General features: G+C 45.0%; 1 protein-coding gene and 1 long non-coding RNA gene across 6 annotated transcripts in view; one reads left to right on the top strand and one right to left on the bottom strand.

Annotated features, from left to right (window-relative positions):
- Positions 1–4,071, top strand: part of LOC118494447 — a 6,158-nt gene extending 2,087 nt beyond the window's left edge. The window contains exon 3 of the long non-coding RNA XR_004896579.1: positions 4,061–4,071. This is a non-coding gene — a long non-coding RNA (uncharacterized LOC118494447). The remainder of the gene's footprint in view (positions 1–4,060) is intronic.
- als2b (alsin Rho guanine nucleotide exchange factor ALS2 b) overlaps positions 1–13,171 on the bottom strand; it is a 48,265-nt gene that overhangs the window by 4,674 nt on the left and 30,420 nt on the right. For all 5 annotated transcript variants that reach the window (XM_031304799.2, XM_035998414.1, XM_031304800.2 and 2 more), the window contains 13 exons: positions 10,560–10,724; positions 10,083–10,194; positions 9,609–9,686; positions 9,231–9,367; positions 8,958–9,122; positions 7,802–7,919; positions 5,920–6,077; positions 4,480–4,596; positions 3,781–3,957; positions 3,625–3,682; positions 1,819–1,880; positions 554–703; positions 1–37 (listed from right to left, as the gene is read on the bottom strand). The exon at positions 1–37 is cut by the window's left edge and continues 60 nt beyond it. In XM_031304799.2, coding sequence (XP_031160659.1) covers positions 1–37; positions 554–703; positions 1,819–1,880; positions 3,625–3,682; positions 3,781–3,957; positions 4,480–4,596; positions 5,920–6,077; positions 7,802–7,919; positions 8,958–9,122; positions 9,231–9,367; positions 9,609–9,686; positions 10,083–10,194; positions 10,560–10,724 — 1,534 coding nt within the window. The remainder of the gene's footprint in view (positions 38–553; positions 704–1,818; positions 1,881–3,624; positions 3,683–3,780; positions 3,958–4,479; positions 4,597–5,919; positions 6,078–7,801; positions 7,920–8,957; positions 9,123–9,230; positions 9,368–9,608; positions 9,687–10,082; positions 10,195–10,559; positions 10,725–13,171) is intronic.

Genomic DNA, 13,171 nt, shown 5'->3' with positions numbered 1-13,171 from the left:
TTCGATCAGGCTGACCTCTGACCCCAGGTTCCTGATTCTGAGGGAAAAAAAAACAAAAAAAAAAACAGAGCTGAATTAGCATCACTTTTATGCATTTCTTTCACATCTACTGCAGCTAGATTCACCGTGTTCACTCGGAAGGAATCAGTTGACACGGCTAGGCACTTGTAATGACATCTCGAACACGTTAGCAGTAGCATAACTCGGTGTAGGTAACACTGATTATTTGTGTTTTTCTCGCTACTGACAGCACAACAAACATAGCTGCGTGTTGAAATTGACCGGAATTCTCCTTTAATGAATTAAAAAGTGTTCTACGTTGGCTCGGAAGTGAGATGTCTCACTCTGTAGCTAAAACAGAGAGCTCAACACACACAAAAAAAAAAAAAGAGGAGCTGCAGCAATGTGCAGTACAACAAATATATGGTGTTGTTTTTATAAATTAAACCATGTAAACCTATTCTGATATAACCTCTAAATACAATTATGAACCTGAAAATGAGCAGAATAATGCACTTTAAGTGTATGATAGGGTGTGGTTATGGGGGCTGACCGTGCACGCAGCACCACGTAGAGGAAGACGGGGAAAAGGTCGTCCATGGACCACAGGAAGTCCTGCTTCAACAGCGCCTGCACCTCCTGGGTGATCTCCTCGAAGGTGAGCTGGATCAGCTGCAGCTTATCTGACGGGGTGAATGTTGTGCTGCGAACAAAACAAGAATCAAGAGAACTCGCAGGGAAATGAAGTGTAGTTTATCTAAAGCCTCAGTTCAGAAACAAAAGACTTGCGACGAGATGAGGTGAAACTTGCAACTACTTGCAAACGCGGCGGTCTGCAACGTTCTGAAACCTGTGCTGCGTTATTCACCGTATCCCCCAGAGTTAGATAAGTCCATACACACCCTTCTCATCTCCGTGCGTGTTGTATCTCTGTCTGACGCCCCCACTGCTAGCCTAGCTTAGCACAGATCCTGGAGGTAACCGGCTCCATCTAGCCTACTGCTCCCAATAAGTGACAAAATAACGCCAACATGTTCCTATTTACATGTTGTGATTTGTATAGTCACAGCGTGTACCAATAACAAGGTCACATGAGACACAGCCATCTTCTAACCGTATACATACTGGGAACTATATTCTCAGAAAGGCGAAGCACTGCTACTTCTGCTACTTGGGCGGAGTGATTTGCTCGCAGCACCTGAGAAGCCCCGTGGTGAGGAGCAGAGAGTTCGCCGGGAGTTCGCTCAGAGTTGGAGTAATATCACTCCGCCCAAGTAGCAGAAGTAGCAGTGCTTCGCCTTCTGAGAATATAGTTCCCAGTATGTATACGGTTAGCAGATGGCTGTGTGTCATGTGACCTTGTTATTTGTACACGCTGTGACTCTACAAATCACAACATGGAAATAGGAACATGGAACATGTTGGCGTTATTTTGTCACTTATTGGGAGCAGTAGGCTAGATGGAGCCGGTTACCTCCAGGATCTGTGCTAAGCTAGGCTAGCGGTGGGTGCGTCAGACAGAGTTACGACACGCACGGAGATGAGAAGGGTATGTATGGACTTATCTAACTCTAAAGTCCCAATTAGTCGGCGTGTTCCTTCAAACCAATTTACAAAATCACCTTGGGCGGCTGGTTGGAGTCGAGCTGAGACGGGCCAGTTGAGACCGCTGAAACTTTTCCTGCTACGTTCTAAAACGGTTTTGTCTCATTCGATCGCGAGTCTTTGGTCTGAACTGGGCTTAACGATGACCACAATAGCACTTCACAGGTGTTAGTTTTTAAAAACTACTTTCATAGTTGTTGAATAGAAACGTACCTGATCTGTTGCAGTGTTTCCACTGCGGAAGCGAAGCAGACGTCCTTGGTGCTGGAGAGGACCTGAGGGAGACACACATCTTCTGACTCATGGTGGACAGACTGACATTTATTATATTTGCAGTTCACTGAAAAGAATTGTGCAGTGCCCGTTTTGGAGCGTGTGCCTTTCCAGAACGGGACGATAGCGTGGTTCCCAGTATTTTATTTCACAACTTTATGTACACCATAGGGGCAGTTCTATAAGGTGACCTCAACTTCTAGAGATTCGGAGTGTCCAATTTTTTTTCCGTCTAGCCGTCACACATCCAGGTAGTGATGTGGCCCAGCGCGGGGGGAGTAACAAGCCTGGCACAGCCTGCTGGGGATGCCGAGAAAACAAAACAACGTGCTGGAGAGCCCGAGAGCCTGCGCGTTCATCAAACGTTAGTTTATGTAACAACCATAGACTGGTAATGGGACGAAACCGTTCTCATTCCCAAGTCGTCGTATATTGACGCTTGTTCAGTGGCTCTCAGCGTCCGATACCAGAGTTTAGGTGCAGCACCTGAGCCATTTTGGGCAGCACCTACTGTAACTTGAATGAATGTCAAATCAATGTGAGCATCACAACTGACTAAATGCCACTCAGGTACTCCTACATACTCAGATCTAATGGTCGTAGTTGGTCCCAGTGGACTTCTTTAGCACGTTTTGTCTTTAAGAAGCTGGAATCTGAGAAATGTGACGGATCGTTTCAGGTTTAGAGAAGTTGTAAACTCCTATAGTATTTTTAAACCGCTACCCAGTGTGATGTCTGATAAGCCGTCAAACTCGAGGATCCGTTCCTCAAACTGTTACTTCCTCCATTGTATTTGTTTACTCTCTGAACGCCCACTGATGTTAGAGACTACCTCAATCAAATGTGTGACTTTTTTTTAAAACTTGTACTTAAAAGGTCCCATGACATGGTGCTCTTTGTATACTTTTATATAGACCTTAGTGGTCCCCTAATACTGTATCTGAAGTCTCTTTTATATAGGTCTTAGTGGTCCCCTAATACTGTATCTGAAGTCTCTTTTATATAGACCTTAGTGGTCCCCTAACACTGTATCTGAAGTCTCTTTTATATAGGCCTTAGTGGTCCCCTAATACTGTATCTGAAGTCTTTTATATAGACCTTAGTGGTCCCCTAATACTGTATCTGAAGTCTCTTTTATATAGGCCTTAGTGGTCCCCTAATACTGTATCTGAAGTCTTTTATATAGACCTTAGTGGTCCCCTAATACTGTATCTGAAGTCTTTTATATAGACCTTAGTGGTCCCCTAATACTGTATCTGAAGTCTCTTTCCCTAAATTCAGCCTTGGTGCAGAATTACAGCCACTAGACCCAGTCCCACAATGAGCTTTCCTCAGGATGTGCCATTTCTGTGTCTGTAGCTATTGAGGAGGAGAGAGAGAGAGTGGGGAGGGGCAAGGTGGAGGGTGGGGGTGTGGCCTTGACCAACTGCCACTTTGCTCATTTGAAAGCCATGATGTCTCTCTCTCATGGGTGGGCCAAATTCTCTGGGCGGGCAAAGCAGAGAAAGGGGAGGTAACCTTGCTCCTTATGACCTCATAAGGAGGAGATTCCAGATTGGCCCATCTGAGCTTTCATTTTCTCAAAGGCAGAGCAGGATACCCAGGGCTCAGTTTACACGTATCGCCATTTCTAGCCACTGGGGGGCCATAGGGAGAACGCATATTAATTTTAAAAAACCTCATAAAGTGAAATTTTCACACCATGGGACCTTTAATGTAAAAGTAAAGTGAATAAATAAACAATACCTGCTGCTTCTCCCCAAGTGCAGGCATGGGGACGGGAATGGAAACAGGCCAAAACTTTCTAAAGGGAGAGGGGAGGGGAAAAATGTTTTAGGATTTGACATGCAAATCGTCAAATGAAGAGTCTCTTTTTTGCAGTGGCTCGGTGCGTGTACGTACTGCTGAACGCCCAGGAAGGCGAGCAGGGCCAGGTCGGGCTGCTTGTTGAGGCGGAGGACACACTCCCAGTAGACGTCGTCCTCTCGCTCCTTTTCCAGGGCGTAGAGGGTGAACAGCGGCGGGTAGAGGCGGGGAAGCAGGACCGGGAGCAGCAGAGCCGAGCTGCTCACCACGCGACTGAGGGCCAAAAAGACACATTTAGGAGAGTTTAACGATAGAGAATCATCTAAAGACAAAGATAGGAGAGTTTAATCTGATCTGTGGACCGCAGGAAGAGTAGCTGTTGTTCTGCATCAGCTAATGGAGATCCAGGGTTCAACGTGAAGGCTTTTTTTCCCCACTTGTCCTGTTGGGCAAGTGAAAAATAAATAAAAAATCTACTTGCCCGAAGTACATTTTTACTGTCTACTATACAATTTTTTTCGAAGAAAAAAAAAGAAGAAAAAGGTCGAAAAACAACATAAAAAACCCCCCCCAAACAAGTTCATTCCCGAGACTATTTTGCAGAGCCACCATCACTGCGTCCGGAGCGTAGCACCGCCCAAGACCACTGTGATTGGTTTAAAGAAATGCATCTGTGGTGTAGCCAGACTTTACTCCACAATGCTGTGGAGATGTAGCTGGAAATGCAGAGACTAAATGTGATCTAACTAATGACCACCGAAGCTTCGAGGAGGGGGACATGGGCCCTGTCTTTACCCAGGTTTGGGTGACTCCGGCGGGGCATCGTCGGAACCTGGGTCCTTCTTGTCCTGGACGTTGGTGGTCGGCTCTGGAATTAGACCGCCCTCTTCTGGCAGGTCTGGGAAAAGAAATCTGCAGAGCATTCAAGAGCAAAACACACAAACAAAAACATATTGATGAACAACAGCATCGAGCCCTTCATCCAGGGGTACATCCATTTATTTGAAATGAACAGGGCAGCCCCCGGGGTTCACTGAATTAAATGTAAGATTTTTTAAAGACCCTTTTAATACCATCTAGGATGAAATTCAATGCAAACTTCCTTGTCATTTAATGGAAAACCAGTGTGGACTCCCATCATATCCCGATCACACAGTCACGTAATCGGGATATGATGGGAGTATTTTCGTGGGCTCGCGATGGGATGGGAGCAACAACTGATTCCCGTGTCACCCTCTAGTGTTTGTATGTGCAGTTCTCGGAAAAGCTGCAAGCAGCAACACCAGCGTTTCAAACTGTTTTGAACGGGCACTGCAATAGTTTATTTTATCCTACGAAAGGACAAGAAAAGATGAAAGACCTTTGTAAACAAAATGAAATGCTTTTACAGGGAACTTTCAGTTTATTTCCTATGTTTTTGTGTGTAACTGACTGGAACAACAATCTTTGACATTGGTCCAGTATTTAGCAGTATGTGCATCGTCAATTTCCTCCACTAAAAGTGCTTTATTTGCCGCTGACAGGCTCAGATTATTATTCTAAGTGTCTGTCAACATTATGGAAAGGATCCCTACAGAGATAGACCTTTAAAAACCTTTCTGTTTAACCAGTCACTAGCACTAAACCCACCAGACTCCATTTAAAAAAACAATACTTTTAGCGTCTATAGAGCCAACATATTTTCACATGTAAATCGGTAAACTATGTGTTTATTTCAACCAAAACTAGAGTTGTGATGGTTGGAAAAGTGGAAAGACGACCCAAAACGGTTTGTCATAGTTTTATTTTATTTCTGTCGACTTTGAATGAAGTGTATTCTATGATGCTAAAATGACTGTTTATTTACATGGAGTCTGGTGGGTTTAGTGAACGCAAGTTCATAAATGTTTTCATGTTTAAAAAAAGGAACTTACTCTTTAACAGAAAGGTCGACCTCCTTAGAAATCCTTTCCATAATGTTGTCAGACACTTAGAATAATAATCTGAGTCTGTCAGTGGCAAAACGAGCACTTTTGTGAAGGTAAATACAAGCTGGACAATTGCCCTATTAACTTACATTGTAGCTTGTTTCGCCGCTGCCGACTGCAGCGATCTCGCTTAATACTGGACCAACGTCAAAGATTGTTGTTCACATCAGTCACTTAGACACAAAAACATAGGTTGAAAAAGATTGTTTTGAGAGCCCGCGGGAACCCTGAATGAAGCTTCGGACCGTAGGTAGCTGTACTGAACTACCTGACGATCTGGAAGATGCGGTTGAGGTACGACTTGATCTCGTTGACCGCCTGAGGCAGCAGCCGGCGGTTGGCTCCGACTCCAACGTAGGTCATCCTGTAGACCGCCACCAGGGTCTCCAAAAGCCGGCCCAGTGGGTGGAGGGGGGTGTCACACGCCTGGAGGAAGTGGAGAAGCAGCCAAATATAATTCCGGTGTTCACCGCTGGTTTTGTCAGTAGGTTTGTTTGACAGTTACTCGACTTGATTTACATAGTTGAAAAAACAAACATGTATACAGATGTTACGACGGGGTTTTTGCGAAGCCGTTTTAATTGTTATGATATCAGTTTAGTGTTATTTGAGTGGTGCGCTGATAGGAGCAAACATCATTTCTAGGATTCTTCCGGTGCCGCCGGAAATTCTGCCAGATGACCCTCATTTTCGGCCGGATGTCCATCCCTGTCCTCTTTCTTTGTGTTGGCGTTCTAACCTCTGGTGGATTTCTGAGGACTATGGTTAACTGCTCCTCAGATCTCTGCAGGGTAAATCCAGACAGCTAGCTAGACTATCTGTCCAATCTGACTTTTCTGTCGCATGACTAAAACTACTTTTGAACGTACACATGTTCCACCAAAACAAGTTCCTTCCCGAGGCTATTTAGCAGAGCTCCGTCCGGCGCTTAGCACCGCCCAAGACGATTGTGATTGGTTTAAAGAAATGCCAATAAGTGAGTTTTAAATTACAACACAAAGAAAGCGGAAGGTAACGGACATCCGGCCGAAAAGACGGACATCCGGCGGAATTTCCGGCAGCACAATCCTGGAAGTAGAATGTCGTCGATATAGACTACATTCCCCCCCCCCCGACTCATTTCCGGGTTCTCCTTCTCTATAAACACGAAATCAAGGAGAGGGTTACCTTTTCCTGCTCCAAATTCTTCATCGTGGTCAGAAATCACAGGGGAGACACTTTGTTTCTCTCACTATGACTCTAGAGCAGTGGTTCTCAACCTTTTTTGGGCCAGCGCCCCCCTATCCATTATCCAGGTCCCTAACCGCCCCCCCATCAAATAAGATGTAGGCTAATTGCTCTGAATATTAATGATTACACCCTAATATTAGGCCTATTATTGTTGCTACTATGCCTAGTAACGAACTTACGGTGGCCGAGACTGTTTAACACAGGTGCAAATGATACGTGCTGGCGGCAGGAAACTTCACTCCGTGTGTCTGTGTCTCGTCCATAATGTACAACGTTAGCGGGACAACGTTAGCGGGACAACGTAGCTGGACAACGTAGCTGGACAACGCAGCGGGACAACGCAGCTGGACAACGCAACTGGACAACGTTAGCGGGACAACTTGGTGAGCGTTGCCTTCTCAGCGTGAGAAATACAGCGAGTGTGTGAACTGCTTGAAATGCGCGTGTCTCACGCTCAATGCATGAGGCTCGAGAACCCTGACGTCCCGTTTCCGCGAAGGCAGCACGGAGCTGCGCCAAACGAAGCTGACAGAAGCGCAGAAGAGAAGAAGAGTTATGATACACCGTCGTGTCCAGTCGCAGTGCCGTAAACTGGCAGATTTTAATCTTGCAGACCACTGTTTTTTTGCGAGTAGTTTAAAGTGTAAACATGTATTGTTATTGTGATCTTTGGTTTAAACTCGCCTTCAAACAAACGCCCCCCAAGGGCACCTCAACGCTTTCCAAAATATTGCTTCCAGCGCCCCCCGTCATCTTCTGAACGCCCCCTGGGGGGGGCAGTACCACTCCCGTTGAGAAACACTGCTCTAGAGTCACTACTCGCTCCGAAGCTAATCACGGTCAAGTATAAACTTCAGGCCACTCGCTAAGGCGAAAGCTCTGCGCGGAGCCTCCGCAGACGGATAAGGATCCCGGTTTACCTTGATGAGGTAGAGGCGGATGGTGTGATATCTCTCCATGGTGATCAGGCCAACGTGCTGTGGGATGACCTCCAGGCTCTCCAGGGTTCTGCTGTGGCTTTGAGACAACGTCTCCGGACTGGGACGGACACACACACACACACACGAAACATTACAAAATGAACATTTTTTTTTTTCAGGAATATTCCCATTTAGTTTCAGAATGTCTTTCACAAGGGATCCAGGAAAGCAGCACAAGATGTTTCACATAAAAGAACAAACAACAGACTTAAAGTTACTATATGTAACTTTTTAATGTTTCTAAAACAACAATTTTTCATCTGATGATGATAAATGACCTGTTAGAGGAAACGAGACTAACAGTGAAAAGAACGCTATTTTTTCATAGTTTCTATTAAAGTGCTCATATTATGCTTTTTGACTTTTTCCCTTTCCTTTATTGTGTTATATATCTGTTTTGTGCATGTTATAGTTTTACAAAGTGAAAAAGCCCAAAGCCCCCCCCCCCCCCCAAAGGGACTTACCATCTCCAACAGAAAACACTGTTCACAAACTGCTCCAAACAGCTCTATTGTAGTCCAGCCTTTACTTCAGAGACAAACGTGGTCACTTTGGAACACACGTTATAATGCTCACCTAGCTGCTAGCATGACACGCCCTCATACTCTGCTTCTGACTGGTTAGTAGTCCTTACCTAGCTACTGTCAGGGCACGCCCTCATACTCTGCTTCTGACTGGCTAGTAGTCCTTACCTAGGTACTGTCAGGGCACGCCCTCATACTCTGCTTCTGACTGGCTAGTAGTCCTTACCTAGGTAGAGTAGGGAGCTGCAGCAATGTGCAGTACAACAAATATATGTTGTTTTTTATAAATTAAACCATGTAAACCTATTGTGATTTAACCTCTAAATACAATTATGAACCTGAAAATGAGCAGAATAGGAGCACTTTAATGCCTTTTTCAAAAAATGATTTGCGGCAGGCAGACCGGATCTAAAACACTTCCCTCACCCCTTAAAGTCAACATCAAATCATACACTATAAATATCAAGAGTGTGTGTGTATGTATGTATGTATGTATGTATGTATGTATGTATGTATGTATGTGTGTGTGTGTGTGTGTGTGTGTGTGTGTGTGTGTGCGTGTGTGTGTGTACCTGTCCTGGATGTGTCGTCGGCTGGTGGTGAGGGCCACGGCGATGTTCTCCCAGGCCGTCCCGTTCTCTCCTCGGCCCGGCTCCTCGCAGCCCAGCTGCCTCCAGCACTCCTCGAACACCGCCTTCCACTTATCCTCCGCGCGCACACACAGACGCCCCAGCTTCCTGCCACATCGCACGCAGAGTACACAGAGTGTGTGACAAATCCTGGAACATTCATTACGATCAAACATTTTTTGTTTTCTGTACATTTCAGACATTATGTGAGCTTACACAGCGCGGGTCTTGTCTTTGTCGGTGTCCAAAAAAAGGTGTGGCTTGAAGTAGGACCCCGCTACTTTGAGGCCGGAGCCCCATTCGCCGTTGAAGGAGCCCTCCAGGTAGTCACCGTTGGCCATGGTAAGCACGCCCTGAGGGGAGAGCCAATCATGAACATGAACATACCTGCTCAGGCTACATTTGCATTAGTTACAGTTTAGTTTACTATCGTCTGGATCAACAGAAGTACATTTCCAGGATATTTGGCTGACATCCGGCGTCGGATGTCCCTCGCCTTCCGTTCTCTGTGGCTACATTCACATTGCTACGTTTTTGGTTTTTTATAGTTAAAGATATGTCTCGACATATCCCGACATTGTTCACTGTGATCACCTTTCCATTGAGAGTCCAGTCGTCAGAGAATTCGCCCTCGTACGTGGTGTCGTCCTCTGAAAGGAGGATCCCAGTGCCCTGAAAGACAGAAAATACCTCCCTTCAGTCCCGGCTTCAAGCCTGATTCCTCTCATTTCCCTCTCCGACTTGTTTATCTCAAATGGCACGCCAGGGATTGGCTGACGTTGGAGACGTTTTTATGCGAGAAATCAACTACGTAGAGCTCAAATATGGGCCGTTTTTACGAAAATTGATGGCAAATTGCATATTTGGTCGGATTTCAGAAGCTCCACAGTCTGACGTGATCGGTTGTGATCTGATGCAGCTGTCTGTGAGACTTTTGTGGAGTGCAAGAACTTTTTAGTAAGAGGTACTTTAGAAACAAAACCCTGCCTTGGTATTGGCTTCTTAAACTTCCCACCACGTGCACACAACATGTGACATAAATCCAAAAATAAGAGAGAAAGTGCTCACCATCATCTTGTTATCTTTGAAGGCTCCTTCGTAGTACAGGCCGAACTGAGTGACGACCACCCCGGTGCCCTGCCGCAGGTGATCCTGCCACATGCCCATGTACTTCTCCCCTCTGGACAGAAAAACAGACAAACGGCTCGCGTTTATTAACAGAGTCAACTTTAAAACAAGGGCTTCTCAAAGTCCGGACCAAGGTCCGCACCCGGACCAAAACGGCAAGTCAATCCGGACCCCAGTCCGTACCTCGTGGTATGAGTACGTTGAAGTGTAATGTTGTCCATTTTGAAATACATTTTCTATTGATCAATACATTGTAAGTGAGGTTGAATACACACCGAGATAAAATCGACAAAAAGAAAGAAAGTGACAACATCGTCGATCAGGCTATTTGCAGACACCCTTCAAATGGTGATTCTAAGAAGATGTGGTCAAATTCGAGAAAATGCCCTTGGACCTCAGAGGGTTAAATGAGCGTACTTTGTGATGTCATCGAAGACGCCGTAGCCGGTCTTCTTGTCCTGCAGCCACTGGCCAATGAAGACGCTGGGGGAGGAGGTGTTGAGCTTGCCACTGCGCAGCACGCCGTGGCCGTGTCGCATGCTGTCCTGGAAGAATCCGTCGTAGACCTCACCGCTGGCATACCTGCAGACAGACAGGAGGAGGTTTATTCTCTTCTAATAGACGAGTAAGAGCCACTGGAAATGTGTACAGCAAGTAGGTCTTGCCAAATGCTATTTAGGGGTAATTTTGTTTCGTTTTTTTCAACCTGGACCCTATTTTCCCATGTTTTTGTGTGTAAGTGACTGATGGGAACAACAATCTCTGACATTGGTCCAGTATTAAGCGTGAACACTGTAACCGACAGCCACAGACCTGGCTGCAATGTAACCCTATGTGGCAAATGTGCGTCGTCAATTTTGGTTCAAAATGGCTTTTCATAGTTTTATTTTGTTTCTGTCAACTTTGAATGAAGTGTATTTTACGACGCTAAAATGACTGTTTATTTACATGGAGTCTGGTGGGTTTGGCGAACGTAATTTCGCGGACATTACTATTTAACAGAAAGGTCGACCTCCTTAGAAATCCTTTCCATAATGTTGTCAGACACTTAGAATATTAATCTGAGCCTGTCAGCGGCAAAATGAGCACTTTTGTGAATGCAAATAGAAGCTGCACAATTGATACGTGTGCAAAATGTTCATATTTCCCATGTTTTAAACCACCAACGTGAAAAAACGTGCAAAATGTTCATATTCCCTAGGTTTTAAAAAGCCAAAACAAGTGGCAAGCTCAACACCTCCTCCCTCAATGTGAAGAAACGTGTATAAAATGTTCATATTCTCTACATTTAAAGAGCCAAAACAACGTTTAAGAACCCGATGCGTACAGGACACTGAGAATACACTGAGAGTACAGGACACTGAGAATATATCAAAATGTTAATGTTTTCTTCACCCAGTTCTCCCTATTAAAGTAATAAAGTCATTCAATATGAAGCAAAAAAAACAGATGCAAATCACTTTTTTAGAGACCTTAAACATTAATGGGGGTCGGATTAACATATACAGTGAGGAAAATAAGTATTTCAACACCCTGCTATTTTGCAAGTTCTCCCACTTAGAAATCATGGAGGGGTCTGAAATTGTCATCGTAGGTGCATGTCCACTGTGAGAGACATAATCTAAAAAAATCCAGAAATCACAATGTATGATTTTTTTAACTATTTATTTGTATGATACAGCTGCAAATAAGTATTTGAACACCTGTCTATCAGCTAGAATTCTGATTCTGAATTCAAAGACCTGTTAGTCTGCCTTTAAAATGTCCACCTCCACTCCATTTATTATCCTAAATTAGATGCACCTGTTTGAGGTCGTTAGCTGCATAAAGACACCTGTCCACCCCATACAATCAGTAAGAATCCAACTACTAACATGGCCAAGACCAAAGAGCTGTCCAAAGCCTTGTGGAGACAAAATTGTACACCTCCACAAGGCTGGAAAGGGCTACGGGGAAATTGCCAAGCAGCTTGGTGAAAAAAGGTCCACTGTTGGAGCAATCATTAGAAAATGGAAGAAGCTAAACATGACTGTCAATCTCCCTCGGACTGGGGCTCCATGCAAGATCTCACCTCGTGGGGTCTCAATGATCCTAAGAAAGGTGAGAAATCAGCCCAGAACTACACGGGAGGAGCTGGTCAATGACCTGAAAAGAGCTGGGACCACCGTTTCCAAGGTTACTGTTGGTAATACACTAAGACGTCATGGTTTGAAATCATGCATGGCACGGAAGGTTCCCCTGCTTAAACCAGCACATGTCAAGGCCCGTCTTAAGTTTGCCAATGACCATTTGGATGATCCAGAGGAGTCATGGGAGAAAGTCATGTGGTCAGATGAGACCAAAATAGAACTTTTTGGTCATAATTCCACTAACCGTGTTTGGAGGAAGAAGAATGATGAGTACCATCCCAAGAACACCATCCCTACTGTGAAGCATGGGGGTGGTAGCATCATGCTTTGGGGGTGTTTTTCTGCACATGGGACAGGGCGACTGCACTGTATTAAGGAGAGGATGACCGGGGCCATGTATTGCGAGATTTTGGGGAACAACCTCCTTCCCTCAGTTAGAGCATTGAAGATGGATCGAGGCTGGGTCTTCCAACATGACAATGACCCGAAGCACACAGCCAGGATAACCAAGGAGTGGCTCTGTAAGAAGCATATCAAGGTTCTGGCGTGGCCTAGCCAGTCTCCAGACCTAAACCCAATAGAGAATCTTTGGAGGGAGCTCAAACTCCGTGTTTCTCAGCGACAGCCCAGAAACCTGACTGATCTAGAGAAGATCTGTGTGGAGGAGTGGGCCAAAATCCCTCCTGCAGTGTGTGCAAACCTGGTGAAAAACTACAGGAAACGTTTGGCCTCTGTAATTGCAAACAAAGGTTACTGTACCAAATATTAACATTGATTTTCTCAGGTGTTCAAATACTTATTTGCAGCTGTATCATACAAATAAATAGTTAAAAAATCATACATTGTGATTTCTGGATTTTTTTTTTTAGATTATGTCTCTCACAGTGGACATGCACCTAC

This window comes from Sander lucioperca, chromosome 24 (genome assembly GCF_008315115.2).
Source record: "Sander lucioperca isolate FBNREF2018 chromosome 24, SLUC_FBN_1.2, whole genome shotgun sequence".
Classification (NCBI taxonomy): domain Eukaryota; kingdom Metazoa; phylum Chordata; class Actinopteri; order Perciformes; family Percidae; genus Sander; species Sander lucioperca.
Note: the sequence above shows the minus strand (reverse complement) of the source record. Positions and strands in the feature narration are given on the sequence as shown.